This window comes from Notamacropus eugenii, chromosome 1, assembly GCF_028372415.1.
Source record: "Notamacropus eugenii isolate mMacEug1 chromosome 1, mMacEug1.pri_v2, whole genome shotgun sequence".
In the NCBI taxonomy this organism is placed as follows: domain Eukaryota; kingdom Metazoa; phylum Chordata; class Mammalia; order Diprotodontia; family Macropodidae; genus Notamacropus; species Notamacropus eugenii.
In genome coordinates, this window is record NC_092872.1 from 77,916,299 (window position 1) to 77,939,851 (window position 23,553).

At 42.2% G+C, this 23,553-nt stretch overlaps 1 protein-coding gene across 2 annotated transcripts; it reads right to left on the reverse strand.

The window, feature by feature from the left end:
• Nucleotides 1-1,816: 1,816 nt before the first annotated feature.
• Nucleotides 1,817-22,883, reverse strand: DCTN3 (dynactin subunit 3). 2 transcript variants are annotated; one of them, XM_072606519.1, is made up of 8 exons: nucleotides 22,632-22,864; nucleotides 22,350-22,533; nucleotides 19,372-19,456; nucleotides 7,920-8,006; nucleotides 5,787-5,870; nucleotides 3,974-4,032; nucleotides 3,070-3,129; nucleotides 1,817-2,349 (listed from the first exon to the last, which is right to left on the reverse strand). In XM_072606519.1, the coding sequence occupies exons 2-8, from the start codon at nucleotides 22,443-22,445 to the stop codon at nucleotides 2,260-2,262; spliced, it is 561 nt and encodes a 186-aa protein (XP_072462620.1). In that variant the 5' UTR covers nucleotides 22,446-22,533; nucleotides 22,632-22,864; the 3' UTR covers nucleotides 1,817-2,259. The 2 variants fall into 2 exon arrangements, with proteins under 2 accessions (XP_072462620.1, XP_072462613.1); XM_072606512.1 differs by having other exon boundaries at nucleotides 22,350-22,883.
• Between the last annotated feature and the right edge of the window lie 670 nt (nucleotides 22,884-23,553).

The window sequence follows — 23,553 nt, forward strand, 5'->3', positions numbered from 1 at the left end:
TCTCCTTCCTCTGACCTCTCAGAACTTGGACGAATAAGATACTCAAGCCCTTGTCAAGAGGCAGTGAGTAGTAGAAAAAGCACTAAATTTGGAATGAGAAGACCTGAGGTCTGATCATTTCTGATACTCTGTGCGGCCTCAGGCAAGTCACGTAACTTCTCAGATGTTGTTTCCTCACCTGTAAAATGGATATATGAAGACTATAATGATCATTACAATAATAGCTGGTCTTTATGCAGCACTCAAACTTGGCAAAGCACTTTACATTTTTTTCACCTGATTCTCACCCACAACCCTGTGAGTGGGGATGCTGGTTGTGACCAGCTGAGATAATATGTAGGGCCAGGCATAGGGGGTGACCTCAGTATGTACAGGTTCAGTGAAGGAATGCTTCTTCTTAAAGAGAACCAAGTCTCAAGGAATACACCTAGGCTGCTGGCTCAAACACCAAGAGCCCAGCTTCAGATTGTAGCTAGGTTTTGCAGTGGACAGAGTGCTGAGCCTGGAGTCAGAGAGACCTGAGTTCAAATCCATCTTTAGACCCTTCCCAGCTATGTGACCCTGGGCAAGTCACTGAACCTCTGCCTTAGTTTCTGAATAATACCTACTGCCCAAGGTTGTGAGGATCCAATGAGATCATTTTTGTAAAGTGCTTAGCATAGTATCTGGTACATGACAGGTACTACATAAATACTAGCTATTATCATTATTATAACAGTAGTAGAGAGAGCTTGGAAGGAAAACAGAAGGAACATGCTTCTCAGTTTCAATTACTCTTCCCCTAAATAAACACAATTCTGCTGCTTTTCTGACATTCAGGTCAAAGGGCAAAAACCAAATAATTGGTCTTTCCAGGGGGATTTCCAGCTAGAGACACCTCCATGTGAACAACTCAAAGCCCTGTGCTACATCTCAGCCTTTTCCCCTGATAGGGTTCATTCTGCCAGTTCACATCCACCTGAGTGGGTGACTTGAGACATCCTCTGACCACCCAGGGTCTCAGCTGCCCCCTACTCACATCACAACAATTTGATCCCCTTCCATTTTTAACTCTCCTAGAACTCCAAGCCCACCTCTTTATTCAAGTGACTACTACCATCATATAAGACCTTATCACCACCTGCTTAGAATACGGTAATAATCTAATAGTACTCTATAGGACGAACTCTATCCTAATTCGAACCCACCTTTTGTATCACTGCCAGAGTATTTTACACAGATTTACTGTCATTCCTCTGCTCGGAAATCTTCAGGCTCCCCAGTTGTCTACCAAGTACAGTTTGAAACTGTCGTGCATTCAAGACCCTCCAAAATGTGATACCCCCTTACCTTTCTGTCTTTAACTTATAATCTTCTCCTCTTTGGTTGCTCCAGACTGCCTATTCTCTGCCAAGTTTCCCACTTGACATGCCGGGCTCTTCACTTTCCCACCTCAGTGCCTTTGCTCACACTATTGCCCATGTCTAAGATACTATACCTCCATTTATATCTTTTGAATTCCTATCTATCCTTTAAAGTCCTACTCCAATGATACTTCTTCTAGCTCATTCCCCTGGTGAGTAATGAAGCCCCTTGGATTTCCCACAGCCCTTTGCTTTGCAGCTTTCTAATGTCCTTATGCAATGTAATACTGGTTGTATTGGTTGTCTATGGGATCCAGAAAACAACAGATGCTTAACAAATACTTGTTGCTGAATGCTGAAATACTTCAAGAGAGAGCTCCGAATGGGGAGGACTGAGCAGAGAGTCCATCCATCCCTCTTCCAGTCCTATCCTCCCCACCATCACCACTAGGACATCACAAACATTCACAACATTTTCTGCATCAGTTCTTTATTATTAGAGTAATAAGGACAACAGAGTTTGGATTTTTATTGTGTGGTGCAGGGTTTTTGGGGGGGATTAAAGGAGACAATGGCAATATGGCAGGAAAAAAGGAACCCAGAGACAAGGTCTGCATCTGTCACCTTGACTTCTGATCCCCCCCAAACTCCCAGCCATAGTGAGTGAAAGAGGGATTGCCAGAAATCCTTCTCCCACTTCCAATTGGGGCTGACTAAAGAATAGTAACCCCTTAAGCTGCTTCCCCCAAATTAATAAAAACACAGCCAATCTCATCTCAAGTGAAAGCTGGGGGTGGGGGATACGCACAGGCAGCTCACATCCACCTGGGTGGGTGACGGAGACATCAGACACAGGGAAATGGAGGGTGCCAAGTGGGGAACATGGTCTAGAAGAGCCAACCAATGAATGCTTCCTTCACTCTGCTGCTGGCTTTACTTGTTTCGCTGCCTCCAGCTGGGACAGAAGCTCATCCCACTGGATAAACTGCTTGGAGAGGAGAATGGTCTTGGAAGTGGGGTCAAGGATGAGAATAACCAAGGTGCCAGGTGAGGACACCCACAGTCAATGGGTGTTGCCCATATCTATTTGTAGGGAGTTTTAAATAAACAGAGCAACAGGCAAGAGGGAGACAAGAGACTGGGAAAGGGGCACAGGTCTATTCAGGTCAGCCTTCGAAAAATTCTGCCTTCCCCAGGTCACTCCCCTACTCGAGAACCGCTAGGGATTCTTCGCTGTACACAGGATCCAGTCCAGCCTATTCAGCTTATTGGTTAAAGCTCTCTATGCTTTGACCCCAATCAAACCCTTCTAACCTCACCTACCACTATCTCCTATAAGGGACCTCCACTCCAACTATGCTGTACTATTATTCATAATTCCCCGAACATGTCCTTGGTTTTCCCATTTGCCACTTTTACTTATATGATTCTCTAAAACTGGAATGTCCTTCCCAATTTCTGGCTGTTGAAACTTCACTCATCATTCAAGGCTTAATTCAAATGCTCTCAATTCCTCTGTGAAATTTTCCCTGGCCATCCCAATCTGTCAACACGTGTGACACTCAAGAAAGGCCAAGGAGGGACAATGACCTTCTCAGCCACTTGCAGGGAGACACAAGGGTGGGAGGTAGAGGGACAAGGCCTAGTGAAGGGAGAAGCATGGAGACCAGGGCCTAGGCTTGGCCGTGCTGAGGAGCAGGGGAGCTCCACTGAGGGGAAAGGATACCATCTTGTTGTATTCTTCCAGGAGTGCCTTGGTTGCCTCACTGACTTCCTCACACTGATCCTGAAATGAGAGAAAGAAGCTGGACGCTGTCTGGTGATGGGGCTAGCACTGCTCAGCGTTATAACAGGAACTCTGTGGCTCCAGTTCTCTTTGCTTCCTCTCTCATCACTGTGCTGCTGCTGCTGAACCCCAGGGGTTCCTCCAATGGGGGATGGGGAGGCGACATTTTAAAAAGGGGCTAGACAGGCTGTGCCAGTGCTTAACCCAAGCGACTAATGAATCAGGCCCTGGCAGCAGATGAGAGAGGTTGGATGGATGCCATGGAACCGTCAGTTAGTTTGGCCATAACTGGATCAGGTGAAGATAGGTTGGATGCACTTGGGGGCACCCATTTATGTCCCGCTCCTACCTCCCCAAAGAAAAGCCTGAATTAGGAGAAGTCAAGGTTGCTGCAGGCCCGGTCACTGGTGGGGAGAGCTCAGGGTGAGAAGCTCAGAGCAGGAGCAGTAGCTTTTCTGCTCTGGAGGTCTCACTTAGGGTTACGTTGTCCATTACCTTTCCCCCTCTTCTCCTCCCCCAACAGTCATTGGGAGGAAGGAAAGATTGAGTCAAGAGGCTGGACTTCTAGTTTCATTTGTTATTTACTTACTGTGACTTTAGACAAGCCACGTTAAGTACTCTAAGCATGCTTCCTCAACTGAAAAATTCTGTAAGTTGATTTCTTCTTGGATTTTAGGAAAAAGGGAGAAAAGCCAGGGAAGATAGACTGAAGGACAGGCACATATTCCTGATCTATCTTTGATTTGCATAAATGCAGAGAAGAAGGGGATGACTTCTTCCTTTCCACCTCCACTCTCCTCCCTCCCTATCTCCCACCCCCAAGATCCAGACACCATACCCCTACCTGCTGCTGGATGTGGATCTGTGACAGAGCCTGCAACCGGGCAGCATGCTTGGGAACAGCTGAAAATCACACAAGCACAAGCCTGTTATTTGATGGGCTTTTTTTTTTAATCCTCTGGGGAATACTCAATAGTCTATTAGGTCTTCGGCTGGGATTAAAGTATTGAGTCTCTAAACTAAACAAACGATAGTTTCTATCGATTGCCTGGCAACTGTGGATGGAGGAAGGGCTCTGTGGGAGGGTGGGGCAGGGGGGCCAGTGCAGAAGGCTCCTAGACCAAGAAAGCTGCCTGGCTACCTCTGCTTCCCTTTCACCCCTGGAGGAGCAGGGTGGAAAAAGAAGATTAGTTCTGGTACTAATCATGGAATCATGGCTTACTGGAGCACAGAAGGAAAGAGCAAAGGAGGCCAGCAAAGCTTCAGAGTCCTTGTCCCTACTTTTCCCCTAGGCTGGTGATGCCTGGGGCCTGGGTACAAAGCAAAGACAAAGGGCTTTCTAGATATGTTGGCATGTCACTATGATAGAGCCCTCTATTTCCTTTGCTGGAAGAGTTCAGTCTGCCCAGGGGACAAACAGCTCACTGCCTGAGCCCAGGACTGGGCCACTAATATTCACTAAGTCTGTAAGCAAGCCTCCCAAAAATTCATCATTCTGAGCATCAGCATCAGTTTATGGCCTGAGACAAGGACTGCTGGTAGTCAGCACTGAAGAGATGTAGAGAAAACTCCTAAAGAAGAACAAGATGGATATCTGGATTCACTTAAAGCCTCGGCTCCTTCCACTTAACTCTGCAGAGGCAAAGGCTGCTCTCTGTCAGCATGCAGAAAGAATTCTCCACATGTCGCAGTAGGGTCTAAGGCCTGATAGAAGGCAGGGATGAACCTTCCGAGTGCCACCTTGGTCTCCCACCAAAACCAAGCGGTAGGACTAGATTGGAAAGCAAGAAAATTCAGTCCCTCTGAAATAAACTCAAGTTTTCAATATCTTTTTTAAAAAATTTAAATAATATTTTATTTTTTCCCCAATGACATATTATTCAATATCTTTTAAGTGACAGGTAGCAATATTGCTGCAGGACCAGCTGGCACCTAGTGGTAAGGACAATAAAAGATAACTTTACATAGGTATAAATAACCCCTTCCTCTTCCAGTCAGATTCTGCCCTTTTTTCACCACACAGGGGAACTCAAATTACATGTAAAAAAATTTCTCCACTAAGGTCTACAATGAGTACAGGGGGAAATTATGGGATATAATTTTCTCATTAAGAATAGGAAGATAGATAACATGAAGTTGGACATTACCCTCCTGAGCTAGCTTTTAGAAATTCTGATCCTTTTGTATACAGGGAGATTGACATCCAAAGAAAGAGATATGGATTAATCTACGTGGCTCAGTGAGAAAAAGGAAACAAAAGAGAACTGTGGTTTCATATGAAGCTCTCATCCTAGAACCTGTGAGGAAGGACTCCGAAAAGGGATCACAAGTACATAAAGATTCCGAATGACAGCCCCAAACCAGGAGGGAACATGCTATATGTATCCAGATAATGATCAAGGCAGTGGAAGAGACTACAGCAAGGACTCTAGTGACTCCAGTGTGGAGGCTGGAGGTGCTAAAATTTGAGTCACCTATGCTGACCTAATCAGATCCAGGACCCTCCCCATATCTATCCACCCCACTACGCCCAAAAGTCCAGAGAGACATTACAAGGCAGAATGCATAACCTAGTCAGCATGGCCTTTCTGCAGCTTTCTTGAGGAGGTGAGCGGCAGTTGCAGCTGATTTTCCCAGGGGAAGGGTCTTAGAGTTACCTTTGATGTGAGAGCTGTCCAGGAGGGGAGCCAGGGCCTCCACCTGCTCCAGAAGTGCCACTTGGGAGTGAATAAACTGCTCCTCTGAGAAGAAAGGAAGCAGACAGTGAAGCAGAGATCAGGGTAAGCTGATCCCTCCTACCCAATAATCCGTGTGTGTGTGTGTGTGTGTGTGTGTGTGTGTGTGTGTGTGTGTGTGTTTCACTGAAAAGAATATTTCCTTCAGCTCTTTACAAATACTATTCTGCACGAGGGTATACAAGTTTCCCTGGGCTGCCACAATGGTCCTTGACACACAAGAACATTAAGAATCCCCACTCCACATTCCACCTTGCCATGAGTGTTCCAGACATTCTCATGATGCACAACTTGCCACCCAAGGCTGTTCCCGTTGTTATCCTGACCCCCTAAAGGGAACGTCCTCTTGTCTACCTCTACCAATCCACATCTAACCTACCCTTCAAGCAACAAATGTTGATTTAACAACTATTATTTACAAAGCACTGGAGTAATGCAAAGACATATAATGATAACTAGCATTTATATATTCCTTAAGGGTTGCAAAGCGCTTTACAATTATCATCTCGTTTGACTCCCACAACAACCCTGGGAGGTTAGATGCTACTATTATCCCCATTTTACAGAAGAGGAAACTGAGGCAAGCAGTGGTCAAGTGACTTTCCCAGCGGCACACAGCCAACTAGTAAGCCTCTAAAGTCCATCTGAACTTAGATCTTCCCGACTCCAGGACCAGCACTCTATCCACTGCACCAGGTCTAGTTCGGGACACAAAGACACATGTACATGAACAGCACAAGGGAATGTATGCTAAGTGCTAAATGTAGGATATGGATATGTGCTATGTAACTTCAGAGAAAGAAGTTAGGGCAGTCAGGAAAGATTTCAAAGAGAAAGAAAGTCTTGAGTTGTGTCCTGAAGAGGAAAGGTAGGATTTAAATAGGAGAAGAGGACAAAGAAATTTCAGATTGGCAGGGTGAGACTACATCAAAGAGGGACCAGAATTCCAGGCTAAGTGGCTCTCACTTTATCAGTAGACAATGGAGCACCACTAGTTTTTGAGCAAGGCAGTGACATGATGGAAGCATTTTAGGAAGATTAGGCTGCAGAAAGCATGGAATAGATATGAGAGACTAGAACAAGGGGACTTGTTTAGGAGACTATAGTTCTGCAATAATTCGAGTATGAGATGAGCTTGGATTCAGATTTTGGCAGTGGAAATGGGAAGGAAGGGAGGCCTATTAAAGCTATTCCAAAGAAGAAGCAACAGAACTTTGAAATTGCTTAGACTACTGGTCACAATGACCATCCCCCTTTTTTGACCTCTTTATAGTTAGTATCCTCAGTGAACAGGAGCAGTGTCACACTCCTTTTATGTATGTTTATATAAAACTTCCTGAAAGCTAAGAACCACATCTTTTCTTTCTATTATCTCCTATAATAATCAACACAAGGCTGGGCACATAGTATATGTTCAAATAAATCCTTACTCATTTACTGTGATCATTAAGTTGATAGTGCCCTAACCTCCATACCTTTACGTTATAAGATAGAAGAACCTAAAAATAAGGTCTTTTACAATTTCCAATAATTCTCCCAAATCACTCCACCTCCAAATACAATTTCACATCAGCCTTAAAACCTATTTCCTCCCCTGAGTGAGGCCTAGCAGGCAAAGGGTTACTTTGGGGTAAAAATCCTGAGGGGCTATGGATGAACACACCCAAGGGTGTGACCAATCTTAGGACACTCATTAACCCAGACTAGCACTTTAACACATCTGTCTTCTGATGTGGCTCTGAACTTGACCCTGCTAGGCACAGTGACTGCCACGAGAACAAAAATTCATGGATTAAATTTACCCTCTCTACCCATGAGAATCTGTGGTCCTTCCTCACTCTAAGGACCCCACAGGGAATTCCAAATTACTTCATAATGGCTGATGGTCTAGATTGGGCTAGGCCTTTCAGTGCTAACTCAAGAGTAAATTAAACCTTGCGTTGAGCTGGTCTCTTCAGGAGTGGGAAACATCTCCAAGGCTAAAGTGGTTCAACAATTAGATGGATATAGGTTTCAGTAGTGGTGCCTAGTAGGGAAAACTCACTACTTGTTTACCTGCTAAGATGAATTGCAATTTGGCAGCATTAGGAACAGTAATCCGATCAATGTACTCAGGATCCAGGTATTTTATCAGGTCTTCGACTAAATCATCAAAAGAAAGAAAGGGAACACAGAAAAGGTCAACAACACAGGAAATGCTGAAAAGTTCTTTGTCACTTGGGAAGAGGGAGCAACAACTTAACTTGTGCGGAGAAAGCACATTTGAGCTGGTCATTGTCTCAGTCTAAGATTGATGAGGTCCCTATCTTTAACAGTTTTTCTAGTTTCCAATCTTCCGTCCCCAGTCCCAAATCCAAGGGCTCAGTAAATGATACAGACACTGCCATCACTACCATATCAGGCCCATCAGGACGCTCTACTTCCTCTGAGGATAACGACTAAACAGCGTGGGGAGGGGGGGGGGGGGGGGGAGAAATCCCTTTTCATTTTAGTTTCAGCTAAAACAAAGCTGAAGTTATGAGATGCTTAATAAATGTTCTTTGAATTATTTATTAAAAAGCTAAATTTGAAAACAAAATCTTCCCGAAAAACATGCATGAGAAATTTAAAAGACCACGGCCTTTTAACTCAAGCTTAACTAAAGTCTAGTTACAAATTCACTTGATTTAAAAAATTTATGTTGAACTCAAAACAGCAAAAAGAGCATTTCCAGACACACAACAGAACATAAAAGAGGATGTTATATGAAACTGATAATCTCCATTTCATAACACTTGTTTTTAAGGAAAAAATATATAAGAAATTCTAAGTTACTTTCAAAATTGGCCTGCATGTCTATAGTTCTTTCTGAACTTACTTCTGTTCTCTTCTTTGCATTTAAAAAAAAAAAATCTTAAAATAGCACTTTTTATAGCATCAGTATTACTAACCTTCTCCCTTTCCCAATCCAATTAAAAGCTGAAAGAAAAAAAAACTTGTAACAAGCAAGAGTAATCAACGAAAGGAACCCACTGAACGGCCATATCAAAAACGCACATCTCCATATGTTCCAGGTAGTTAACACGCTGTCTGAGACATGGTTTGTCATTTTTTAGGTAGGAATTCTTAAGTTTTTCTACATGATTTTTCTTTACAGTGTTGCTGTCCTTGTTCAAATTGTTCTGCATCAGCTCATGCTGAAATTGTTCTCTGAAATTCTCTTTAATAATTTCTTAGCAATAATGCATAGACCACCATTTATGGAACCATTTCCCAACTGTCGAAGAGGTGATCTAAGGTACTCTCTTAGAGTCTACTTCTCTGCTTTTCTTCCCCATCCCCCTTCCCCTTTCAGCATCAAGAAGGTTGTTCTCTCTGGTATCATTCTCCTCCCTAATCACCACTACGTCCTGCCTTTTTCCCCTGTTGAATAGGATATATTTCTACACCAAATTGTGTGTTCAACCCTCTTCTGTCCAGCTCAGATAAGAGTAAGGTTCATCCGAAGTTCTCTCCCATGATTCCTTCCTCTTCTTCACATTCTCCAAATATCCTATGAAGACATTAAGGTTCTAAAGGGACACTTGTCTTCTTTCCCTTTATTAGAATGTTAGTCTTTCATCATTATAAAGTTGCTTGAATTGGATCAAATATATTTATCTGTCCAGGTTTCTCAGGACTCTTGTGTTTGTATTTTAAAGTTACTATTCATCTCTGGTCTTTATATCAATTATGCCTAAAAGTCCATTAAAGATATATATTTTTTTTCCCTTGCAGGATTTTCCTCAGCTTTACAAGGTAAATTAATTTTGGTTTTAAGACCAGCTCTTGTGCCTTTTGGAATACTATATTTAAGATCTCCTCCCGCTTATAGTATAAGCTGCCACATATGTGATTCTGACTGTGGTTCCTAGATATTTGAACTCTTTCTTTCTGGATGCTGGCCTCATTTGGGGATGAGGAAGAACCTGGGAGTTCTGGATTCTAGCTATGACATGCTGTGGACCAGACACCTTGACATACCTTGATACCAGATATCTTACACTGTCTTTTTTTTTTAATCTTTTGATTTTGTTCTAATGTTTCTTTCTGTCTCACGGAGTCACTGACTCCTGTTTAATTTATTCTAGTTTTCAGGAAATCCATTTCTGAGGTAACATTTAGCACTTTTGCTTCTAAGGTACTTATTCTTCCATTCTCTTTCTCCAAGGTTTTTTATATCTTCTAGGTATTCTTATAGTCCTTGTGAAAAATCCACTTCTGTCTTTCTTTTAATGGAAAGTTCCATTTATTCTTATGCTTTCTAGTGTTTTTTAAAATATATTTTTATTTCATTAAATATTTCCCAATTACAGGGAAAAAATTTTTTTACCATTCATTTAAAAAAATTAGTTCCAAATTCTCTTTCTCCTTCCTTCCCACCCCTCCCCCAGCCCTTGAGAAGGCAAGCAATGATATTGATTACACGTGAAGTCATGCAAAACATATTTCCAGATTAGCCACGTTGGAAAAGAAAACACACCCATACGCACCCACACGCATACACACACAAAATACAGAAAGTAAAATAAATATGCTTCACTCTGCACTACGAGTTCATCAGTTCTCTTTCTGAAGGTGAATAACGGCTGAGCAAACAGCAGTCTGCTGTAGTACCATAGAGTCTATCCTGTAAACATAATATGTCAGACAATTTCAGTGCTTCCTGGAAAGTAGGAACCAACACAGATACAATGAAAGGAATACTGCAAAGAAAAACAGCATGACCAAAGCCGTGACCAAGCACATCTTCAGAAAATGCATGATGAAATATGTTGCTTATGTCTTCACAGAGAGGTGCTGCATTCAAGGTACTGAAGGAAACAATACATTTTTTGATTTGGCCGCTGTGTGGATTTCTTTTTCTTGACTACGCTTTACTGATACAAGGGTATCTTTTTTTCCTGTTCTTAATTAGGGAGGTGGGGAAGGTGTGATACGGCAGTGTCGATGACAAAATAAAGGGAATAGAAAGAGAAGGGCCGCTGAAACATTTCTAACAGTGCACAGTGGAATACAAAAGAAAGAGCACAAGGATAAACAAGACACACTTAAAACTAATGGGTTAAATTTATTATAAACATTTTTTTAAAAAGTAAGTAGTGTGGCGAACCTTGTGGCTTCATAGACAATCCTCTATGTATTTCACTTTGCATGCTGAAATGCTCATTTTTAAAAAGAATTTTTTTTCTTGCTTGTTAAGTTCAGAATTTTAAAAGTTAAGGTGGAAAAAAAAGAAAATGGAGACTTCCCACTAAGGGAAAAAGGAGTGAGCCTCCAGTCAAAGGACCATCCTGAACTACTCTATTGAGTAGAAAACAGTCCAGTAGTTCAGTCATCTGTCCAGAACCCAAAGAAATTAGGTGAGGATTAAAATAACTCTGACAACAGATACCAAGGAAAATGGCTAAGCATTGTCATAGTTTCTCCCCATCAAATTCAATGGCTGTTTTTCAGTCCTTATTCTCTTTGACCTTTCCCTAGCATGTAACATTGTTGGCCCCTCTCTGTTTTTTATTTCCTTTCTTCTTAGCTCCCAGACTTCTAACTCCCTGACTGCTGTTCCTTTTCTGTCTCCTCTGCAGGTTCATTTTTCTTCTATCCCATAAATTCAGGTATTCCCAAATACTCTATCCTTGACCATTTTCTCTAGATTACTTTCCCTGGTAATCATATCCATTCCCATTACATCAATTATCACCTGTATACAAACGACCCCCTAATCTATATTTCCAGCTTGAAATTCTCTGCTCCAGATCTATGTTTCCAGCTAACTACTGAACATGCCAAAGACATTTCAAATTCAACAACTCCAAAACTGGGCTCATCATCTTCCTTCCTAAACCAGGACCTATACACCTAACTTGTTTGTTTAAATAATTTTATTACTTATTTATTATTTATTCTTAGTATTCTCCTCTTTTTAAATTTTGAGTTCTAAATTCTCTCTCTCTCTCCCACTCCTTCCCTGCCCACTGAGAATGCAAGCGAAATTATATTATTATATAAGTGAAGATATGAAAAAGAGAATTAACAGCTTGGAACAAGAGGTAAAAAAGAAAAATCTTACCAAAGCAAAAACTCCCTAGAAATTAGAACTGAAAAAATAGAAGTTAATGATTCCAAAAAACATCAAGAAATAATAAAGTTGTAAAAATACAGAAGAAAATGGAAGGTATCTCATAGCAAAACCAACTAGAAAAAAAAGCACGGAGAGCTAATTTAAGAATCATTGGATGACTTGAAAGCCATGACTTTAAAAAGGTCCTGGGTATCATATTTCAAGAAATCATAAAAGAAAACTGCCCAGATCTCTTAGAACCAGAAGGCAAAGTAGAAACAGAAAGAATTCACTGTTCACTTCCTGCAAACCCCAAAGAAAAAAATTCCATATATAATAGCCAAAATTCAGAACTCCAAGATCAAAGAAAAACTACTTCAAGGAGTCAAAAAGAATTCAAGTAAGAGTGAGCCATAGTCAGGATGACACAATCTAGTAGCTACCACATGGAGAAGAGGAGAGCTTGGAATATGATACTATTTACAGTAGTTTGTCTGGACCCTTCCACTACACTGACCACATTCTTTGTACTGAAATATGTGTACATATCTTATTTTTCCCTATTAAGATTATAAACTCCCTTATAGTAATGATTCTATTTTCTTTCATCTTTACATTGCTAATGCCCATCAATCAACCTAGCAAAATGAGTTGCAGAAGTGTGGGTTCCTTATAGTGACTGCGAGTGGAGAGAATGCAGTTTTCACAGGCCAATGAGAATAATGGAAAGCCTGGAAATGGATGTAGCCAGAATGGCTAAAAGGATGGGTTACAGACTGAAAGATTCAGAACAGAGGTCAGTTCTGCCTTTCCAAAAAACAGCCTCCAGTGCTAAAGTCTTCCAAACACTGTAAATCTTTCCACAAATTTCTAATGTACATCCATAATTAATCTGCTTTAGTTGTAAGCTGTACTATAATGAAATGGGGATGGAGAAAACTAAAACAAATTCATTATGAAGCCTAACTCAGCTCCTTTCTTGTGAGAATCATCTGGGGTTTAGAGACTCAAAGCTAAGTCTAGCCACTTTCTGTCCCCCAGGAAACTGCCTCAGACCCATTCCACAATTCTCATCATGGAGTAGGGACTTGAACCCCTTCACCCCACTACCAGATTACTGACTCTTTGTGATGAGAAGTCAGGGCAGGAAAATGCTATAATGTCCACAGCTGGTCTAAGTTTTACCTCATCTAAATCCCCACTTACTCTCTGTCCCAGCTGTGTAGGTTCTACCTCACATCTGGAATTGGTCTGGTTTCTCACTGCCTACTACTATCGCACAAGGGCTTTATAGGCACAAAGATCCCCTCTTTAAATTCTGAACTGTAGAAAAACTCCCTTTTCCCTAGTTCAACCTAGAAAAAGTTAGTTTATCAAAAGGAAGGTACTAAGAAATTAATGACAGCTACAACCATCAAATCTATCCATTATTGGTTAAAAAAAACCAGAGAGATCAATGGAACAGACAAGTGAGAATCAGAAACAAGGGAACTCAATAACCCAATGTTTGATAAAGTGGAAATCATAAAATACTGAAGAAAAGCTCCTTATTTAATAAAATCTGCTGGGAAAACTGGAAGTAGTATGGCAAAAATTAGGTTTAGACAAACACCTTATATCATATTTAACAATGCATTCTAAATGGATAATATTGTAATATTAAAAATCATATTATTTTTTAAAAATCAGAAGTATTCTTTACCAAATAAGATAGACAATTACAAAAGATAAAACAGGGGGGTGGAGCCAAGACAGCAGAGTAAAAGCAGGGACTTTTGGAGCTCTCCCTCCAAACTCCAAACCTGTAAAAAATGATTCTACACAAATTCTGGAGCTGCAGAACCCACAGAATGATGGAGTGAAGCAAATTTCCAGCCGACAACAGCCTGGAAAGTTGACAGGAAGCACCTATTGAGCTGCTCTGGGAGCAGAGTACAGCCCAGTGTGGACCGAGCCAACATTGATGGGACCTGAGCAGGCCTGGGGTGGAGGGGGAGGAACGAAATCTCTGGCACCTGTGGCAATTTTCAGACTTCATGACTCCAAAACATGGAGGACAAATTGAAAGGTCAGTGGAAAAGAATCTGTTGGAACTGTGTGAGAGAGTAGAGTGGTCCAGCCCAGCCCCAGGGTTGGGGACGGGGTGGAAGAGTCTGATGAAGTTGCAGCTACAGAAGCAGCAGGGGCAGCAGCAGCAGCTGTTTCTGGAGTTCTAGGCCCACAAATTGTGGGGGGATTGAGCAGTTGACAGTACACCCCCCACCCCACACTGGAAGCAGGAAACTACCTTGACAAAGAGCTCAAAAGTCAAGTAAGTGGCTGGGGAAATAAGCAAAAACCGGAAAAAGAGTCAGACTGTAGAATCTTACTTTGGTGACAAGGAAGACCAAAATATACAAACAGAAGGGGACAATAAAGTCAAAGCTCCTCCAGTCAAAGCCTCCAAGTAAAATGTGAATTGATCTCAGGCCACTGAAGAACTCAAAAAGGAGTTTGAAAATCAAATAAGACAAGCAGAGGAAAAATTGGAAAGAGAAATGAGAGTGATGCAAGAAAATTATGCAAAATGAGTCACCTGCTTGCTAAAAGGGACTCCAAATAATGCTGAAGAAAATGACAGCTTAAATAATAGACTAACCCAAATGGAAGAAGAGATCCAAAAAGCCAATGAAGAGAAGAATTCCTTTAAAATTAGAACTGGCCAGATGGAAAACAAGGTCCAAAAGCTCATGAAGAAAATAATTCCTTAAAGATTAGAATGGAGCAGATGGAAGCTAATGACTTTATGAGAAACCAAGAAATTACAAAACAAAACCAAAAGAATGAAAAAATAGAAGACAATGTGAAATATCTCATTGGAAAAACAACTGACTTGGAAAACGGATCCAGGAGAGACAATTTAAAAATTATGAGACTACCTGAAAGCCATGATCAAAAAAAAAAGCCTAGACATCATCTTTCAAGAAATTATCAAGGAAAACTGCCCTGATATTCTAGAACCAGAGGGTAAAACAGAAATGGAAAAAAATCTACCGATCACTTCCTGAAAGAGATCACAAAAGGTAAACTCCTAGGAATATTGTAGCCAAATTCCAGAGCTCCCAGGTCAAGAAAATATTGCAAGCAGTCAGAAAGAAACAATTTGAGTATTGTGGAAACATAATCAGGATAATACAAGATCTAGCAGCTTTTACATTAAAGGATCATAGGGCTTGGAATATGATATTCCAGAAGTCAAAGCAGCTAGGATTAAAACCAAGAATCACCTACCCAGCAAAACTGAGTATAATACTTCAGGGGAAAAAATGGTCATTCAATGAAACAAAGGACTTTCAAGCATTTTTGATGAAAAGACCAGAGCTGAATAGAAAATTCGATGTTCAAACACAAGAATCAAGAGAAGCATGAAAAGGTAAACAGGAAAGAGAAATCATAATGGACTTACTGAAGTTGAACTGTTTACATTCCCACATGGAAAGATAATATTTGTAACTCTTGAGACTTTTCTCAGCATTAAGGTAGTTGGAGGGATTATATACATATAGACAGAAGGAACAGGGTGAGTTGAACAGAAAGGGATGATATTTAAAAAAATAAAATTAAGGGTAAAAGAGGAGTATATTAGAGGAGAAAGGAAGAAATGGAATGCAGCAAATTATCTGTCATAAAAGAGGCAAGAGGAGGGGAGAAGAGAGTGGTGAGAGGGAAAAAGTGAAGCTTACACACATCACATTTGGCTTAAGGAGAATAACGTGCACATTCAATTTGGTGTGAAAACATATCATACCACAGGAAAGTAGGGGACAAGGGAATAAGTGGGGTGTAGGAGAGATGACAGAAGGGAGGGCAAATGGGAGAAGGGAGTAATTAGAAGTAAACACTTTTGGGGAGGGATAAGGTAGAATAAATGGCGAGCAGGATAGGATGGAAGGAAATACAGTTAGTCTTTCACAGCATGACTGTAATGGAAGTGTTTGCAAGACTTCATATGTGTAACCAGTATCGAATTGGTTGCCTTCTCAATGGAGGTGGGTAGGGAAGGAGGAAGGGAGAGAAGTTGGAACTCAAAGTTAAAAAATGAATGTTAAAAACTGTTTTTACATGCAACTGGAAAATAAGACATAAAGGTAATGGGGTATAAAAATCTATTTTGCCCTACAAGAAAATAGAGGGGAAAGGGGATAAGAGAAGGGAAGGGTGTGATAGAAGGGAGGGCAGATTGGAGGAAGGGGTAATCAGAATGCACTCTGTATTGGGGTAGTTGGAGGGGAAAGATGGGGAGAAAATTTGGAACTCAGAATCTTGTGGAAGTGAATGTTGAAAACTAAAAATAAATTAATTAATAAAAAAAGAAAGAAACAGATAAAACAGATAAATTTGATTACATAAAACTGAAAAGCTTCTTCCTAGACAAAATTAATGCACCTAGGATAAAAAGGGAAGTGGTCAAATGGGAAAAATAATCTTTATATAAAATTTCTCTGGAAGACTTCAGAGAGGCCTGGAAGGACTTATACGAACTGATGCTGAGTGAAAGGAGCAGAACCAGGAGATCATTGTACACAGTAACAACCACAGTGTGCAAGGAATTTTTCTGGTAGACTTAGCCCTTCACAGCAATGCAAGGACCTAAAACACTCCCAAAGGATTCTTGAGGCAAATGCCATCCACATCCAGAGAAAGAACTATGGAATTGGAACACAGAATGAAGCAGAACATTTTCTCTTGTGTTATGTTGTGTTTTGTTTGGGTTTTTCTCATGGTTTCTCCCATGCATTTTAATTCTTCTATGCAACATAATTAATGTGAAAATGTGTTTAATAAGAATGTAAGTGCAGAACCCACATAAGATTGCATGCTGTTTCAGGGAGGGAGGGGAGAGGGAAGGGAAGAAAATCTCAGACTTATGGAAGTGACTGTAGAAAACTGAAAATAAATTAATAATAATAAAAAAGAAAGAAAAAAAGAAAAAATTTTTATGATTAAGGTTTCATATCCAAGATATATATAAACAACTAATAAATGTATACATACATACCTATATGTATATGACTAATAGCTATTCCCCAATAAAAAAGTAGTCAAAGGATATGAACAAACTCTTCTCAAACGAAAAACTGCAAAGTACTCAAAACCACGAGAGACTGCTCCAAATTATAAATAAGAAAAATAAAAACAAAAACAAAAACAACCATGAGGTTTCACCTCACACTCTGCAAACTGGTAAAGATGACCCCCCAAAAAAGCAATAGCCAATTCTGGAGGGGTTGCAGAATGATAGGAATACAAATACTTGCTAGTGGAGTTGTGAAACGGTACAATCATTTCGGGAAGCAATTTGGAATTATGCGAATAAAGTGACTAAGATGTACATATCCTTTGAATCAGAGACACCATTACTGGGGTAATATCCTAAGGAAACCATCAAGAAGAAGAAAATCCCCACATACACCAAAATATTTAGAGCAGCACTTTTTTGGGGGGGGAAGCAAATGCCCATCTTTTGGGGAATGGCTAAACAAATGGTGGTAGATGAATATAATGGAATACTAATATGCTGTAAGAAATGATACGTGATGAATACAGAGAAGCACAGAAAGACCCACATGAACCAATTCAGAGTGAAGCTGAGCCAAGAAAGCAAAATATATAACTATAACAATGCAAATGGAAAGAACCACACACACACCACATACCACACACACACACACACACACTCACACACACCACATACACTCACACATACCACACACACTCACATACCACACACACATACACACACGCACACCACACACACACACTCACACATACCACACACACTCACATACCACACACACATACACACACGCACACCACACACACACTCACACATACCACACACACATACACACATGCACACCACACACACACACTCACACATACCACACACACTCACATACCACACACACATACACTCACGCACACCACACACACATGCACACACAATCAAAACTGAATGTAACAAAATTATATCGATAGAGCATAACTCATAAAAGGAGAGATGAGAGAACACCTCTTAGCCCACTGGTTCGTGAAGCAGAGAGAAAGGGGAAGGGAATAAGCACTTACAGACAGTTGTAGCTTTACATATACAAATTCAATTATACAACTATACCAAAAGAATTCTGAAAGAAATCCTCATTCTAAAAAACACCTATCTTAACTTTACTGTACAGTATTGTGCTACCTCTGCTCCTTGGCTCAGCGCTCTGCAGCCTCCCACCTCCTTCACCTCTCCATCGAAAAACCCTCCGAGTGAAAGCAGAAGAAAAGATGCTGCTTCTGAACTGGGGGCTTGGCTAGAGACCTCCAGTATAGAGAGAGAGACCATATGTCCTTGAATTGTGTGTTGGCCCCCTCTCTCCATGGGCCCACAGTCCCCTTCCTACCTCCTTTCCTTCCTCCCCTCCCCATGTCCATGGACAAATTCGCGTTATGATTTTTACACAGGGTCTGTGGAATCCATAAAGTGAGAACTGTCTACTTCTAGCACTTCCTGTGTGCCAACTGTGCTAAGTGCTCTTTAAATATCATCTCATTTGATCCCCACAACAATCCAGCAAGGCAGGTGTACTATTATCCCCATGTTGTAGACAGGGACACTGAGGCTGGAATTGAGCCACTTAGCTGCCTCTAATCATGCTCATGTTTTTGAACTTTTTCAATGTATTGATTAGTTGTGATGATTATTTTCTTCTTCTTTTTCCTTCTTTTTTTGTCTGGAAAAATACTATTTATTATATGGAATGGCTTTCTGGGAGGGAGGAAAGATACTGGGAATAACTATGATGATGTTAAAAATATATCAATAATATTTATTTTAAAATAATAATTTTTAAAAGTAGAAAATAAAACAATCCATCAAAATGAATGAGTATGCAAAGCAAAACTTTTAAAATTTTTTTAAGATCAAAATTTAATTAATTTGATTACTCTGGCCACAGACTGGATTTAACGATACAGTTTATAGGATGCCTCAGAGCCAGTTTCTTTCTCTTCTTTGAACTCTATCTAAAGAATTCCAACCCAAAGTCCTTTTTTTAGTACTGGAGTATTTCCCTTCCCATTTCCAGCTTTTTCCATCCCTCCCTCATTCCCTCTTCGTCACCCCACCAAGGTGAGAGATCTGACTACAGTTCTGGTCACTCATAATTCTGGCCCTCTTACCAATAGAGGACTGACCAATTAATGAATTACTTCTAGATGAAGTAACAAACTATTGCATGTTCATAGTAACACATCATCATATCTGGACAGCATCCAAATAAAGCAAAGCCCACCCAAAAATGATGTGCCTGCCCACCCTGGTCTTGTAAAGAAGCAGGAGTCACCCTTCCACAGCTCCAGAAACTCTAGCAGTTGAGAAACACCAGTGACAGGAGAACTTACTCTTTTTATACAGGACTTTAACCCTCTCTCTTTTGCTGGAAATGTTGCCCAAAGCCACCTGCACCTTAACCAAGCCATCAGCTACCTAGGGAAGGGAAGAAGGATAAAAGAGAGAGAGAACAATAAGGGCAGGTTAACAGAAGCAGCTGACTGGTAGAGCCAAAGTTTGGCAAATATAAAAGGTATTATCACCAAGTCCCTAAGCTTCACTACCTATAGTATCTACTTGTCCCTTTCCTACCATGCCCCCAAATCCATCATACATCACTCAGTCTCCTCATTCTACAGTCATCTACATAGGCTACCTAATATCTCAGGAGATCCTCCTGCAGACATTTCTGTCTTCTAATTTTAAATCTTCTATAGTTTCCTGTATTTTATGCTGTCTTGTAACTATTCTCCAGTTGCTTCTCTTATGTTGGGACTGTCTCTCTAAGCAGAGTACTTTCTAAGTACTTTTCTCTCCCTTAAATGGTAACTGAGCCTAGTGCGAGGACTAGAGTTGGTACTCAGTAAACAGAGATTGTCTGGAAGAAAAGGCTGTAGGTGGTGAGAAATATAATATGGGAATGGATTTCTCTGGAAACTTTTATGAAATGAAACTGAAACCATAGTGAGAGTTTGTAAAAATCGTACATCAGTTACTCTTCTGCCTAGAAATTTAACTAAATGATCAAGGGTCTCATGAATGAGAGTGAGTGGGGAGGGACAGATGATGAAGCAGAACATTAGAACACAGACTACTCAGACAATTCTACTTCCTGCCCATTTATCAGCACAGGAAAGCCTGCTGATGAAATCTGATCCCATGAGAAATGTGCGGAATCATACACAATTTGGTCAGCACTGCACTCTGGTCTATACTGTGGTCTATCCCCTGAAGTTTCCACCACCCAACGCAGGCAGAACAGCGCTCAAATAGAGATGCTTCAGCCTGGGAAGGAAAGGTGAGCCTCACACATAGAGACATAGCTGCATCTGACTAAAACATTGGCTCCACTCTCCACCTCATTCCTGTCTAAAGATTTAGGTGCTATTCATTTTTTCAAGACCCAACTCAAACTTCTCCTCCTCTGGAAAAAGCACTCATGATCAATACAATTCATCTGCCAATCACAGAGCACCCTCTGACAGCTTTTCTACTATGGTTCTGAATTTTTACTGAACTTTTCCTGGGTCACCATAAAAGCTCATCTTTTTAATACCAACATCTTTCCCAGTTATGGTGTAATGGAAAGAGCACTACATGAGTCAGGGGATCTGAATCAGAATCCAAATTCTGCTGCTTACCATCTATGTGAGTTTATACAAGTCAGCTTAGCTCTTTGATCTTTCATTTTCTCATCTTTAAAATGTAACTGATTATATGTTTTATGTAAGTCACATATATGATGGGAAAAGGAGGTGATCTGGTCACAAAGCAAAATAAGAAACACCAGATAACTCAAATATTGTGCTGAAATCCCAAAGATATTTTAAAAAGCCCCAAAGGAAGGATTCCAGTACATTGGGTAGATCGTTCAAGAAGGATTTACAAACAGATCTGGATTAAGAACAGAATAAAAAGATATTAATCTACACTTGTGAAGTCTGTATGGGGGATCACAGATCTGCCTAAAACCTGATTTGTCTGCCATCCAACTTATAAACTCCATAATGGCTCAGAGAATGTCACTCATCTTTATACTCTTAGTGCCAAGCACAGTACCTGGAACATGCTAAGTGTTTAAACTAAAAACTAAGCATTTATCTAGAAGAGTTACTAGTCTCCTTATTCCCAATTTCTCATCAGAGCTGTACAACTTGAGTTACTCCTCTAAAACAGAATAATCTGAGATGTCCTTTGGTTGAAGGTCTCCTGTGGAGTTTTACTCAGTTTCTAAGTCAAGGTCTTTCTCAGAGGAGAGGAGGAGAACCATGACAATGGTTAACTTTACCCCAAATTTCAGTGGATTTATTTTATCCATTACCACTTTGCCACGGGGTAGTCCTGTTCCTAATTCAGCCTAAAGTGACTGAGAATTACAACTCATTGTTTTGATTTCCTATGGTGAAAGATTACAGAATCAAGGTCCTTCATTCATTCTGGTGTTTCATTCTCTATTTAGAAAGAAGCCTTTTTTGTATATAAACTGCTACAGTTTCAGATCATTTTATATGTCTAAGGACTCAGAGGCTATAAAGAGTATAACAGGCAAGTAATGGAGAATATTGGTGTTTTGTCCAACTCTGTCATCCAAGCCAGACTCCTGCCTCACAGTCTTGGTGGGGAGGGATTACTGGGAGTTACCGGAAAGAAGTCAAAGGTGGGGTATCACCAAGGATTAGAAGTCAGTGGAAATATCACACAGTGTAGGGCAAGGAGTCACTTTGGTGAGAATCATTAGGGGAGCAGTGAAGAGACATCACAGAGGCTCACAAAATGAGGAAACAGGAAAGCATCATGAGGGGCCCCAGGGGAGTCCGTGAAAAATCACAGAGTTGTCACACCAACCATGTCAAGGAGACATGGATCATCAGTGCTAGTCGCAGAGGGAAGGGAAAAGGGTGGTCAGTTAGTGGTCACCACCCAGTCACTGGGGGAAGGTCGCCCTGGGAAGGTCGGTCACCAGACACTCACGGGGGGAAGTCGCGCTGGGGAGGGTGGGCACCGGGCAATCACGGGGGGAGGTCGCGCTGGGGAGGGTGGGCACCGGGCACTCACGGGGGGAGGTCGCGCTGGGGAGGGTGGGCACCGGGCACTCACGGGGGGAGGTCGCGCTGGGGAGGGTGGGCACCGGGCACTCACGGGGGGAGGTCGCGCTGGGGAGGGTGGGCACCGGGCACTCACGGGGGGAGGTCGCGCTGGGGAGGGTGGGCACCGGGCACTCACCGGGGGGTCAGGGAGTGGTAAAGTGGAGCAGGGGTGGGGTCAGTGGGCAGTCACAGCTCGAGAAAGGGTCACGCGGGGGAGAATTCTGGGTTCGGGACCTGCTCACCTTCTTGGAGCCGCGCGCCCCTCCCGTCCCGTACACCCAGCGCTCCAGCTCCTCTAACCGAGCCTGTAACCGCTGCACTTCGGTCAGAGCCTCCATCGCTTCAGCCTTAACCAGGAAAAACTGAGGAGGCGGGACATCCGGCGGACTGGAGGGGGACACCCAATCCGAGTGCACGGGGGCCTACCTGCGAAGGAAGTGACGACACGAAATCCCCCAGCTGCAGCTTTAGCCCCGCCCCCTCGTACCCGAAGTGGCCCGGGAGAGGTCAGACTGACTGGTTACCTAGGCAACCAACTTCGGACCGGGTCTAGGTAGTTACAACCTCTCACTTCCTGCCTGCTGTTTTCCTTAAAATGAGTATCTCTGTGGTCTGCATTCCAGACCTGGCTCGTCCGGAGCCTTAGCTGGTCCTTTCCTACCTAAGAAGCCCCAGGACAGCCCCTACATATCTTGAAAGCCCCCTGTTGAGACGCTTTGCCCCCTTTGTTTCCCAGCGCCCTCCAAGGCTCCGCCCCTTTCAGCCCTTCTCACTCCAAATCAGCCCCGCCCCCTCAGCCCTTCCCACTCCAGCTCAGCCCCGCCCCTCAGCCCTACCCACTCCAGCTCAGCCCCGCCCCCTCAGCGCTTTCCACTTCAGCTCAGCCTCAGCCCTGCCCACTTCAGCTCAGCCCCGCCCCTCAGCCCTTCCCACTCCAGCTCAGCCCCGCCCCTCAGCCCTTCCCACTCCAGCTCAGCCCCGCCCCCTCAGCGCTTTCCACTTCAGCTCAGCCTCAGCCCTTCCCACTTCAGCTCAGCCCCGCCCCTCAGCCCTTCCCACTCCAGCTCAGCCCCGCCCCTCAGCCCTTCCCACTCCAGCTCAGCCCCGCCCCATTGGTTCAGCCACAACCTACCCCAATAAGCTCCAGTCTGAGTCTCCCCAAAAACCTTGGGGACTCACATCCTGTTTCCATCACTGCACTGTCACGTCCTCCTGGGGAATTGCCTGTAAAGTCCTCCATGAGGATGTAAGGTCCTTGAGAACAGGGGTTTCATTCTTTGTATGCCAGCGCCTAACTTAGAGGTCTGGCACAGTTAATAAATGCTTGTTGATTGATAATAAGATAATCTCAGGGTTGTGTGATCGCCTTGACCCAGTCTTCCACCCCACCTGTATGGATCTACACCAACTCCACCAAGACTGTTAGATGCAGACTCCTCTCCTCTG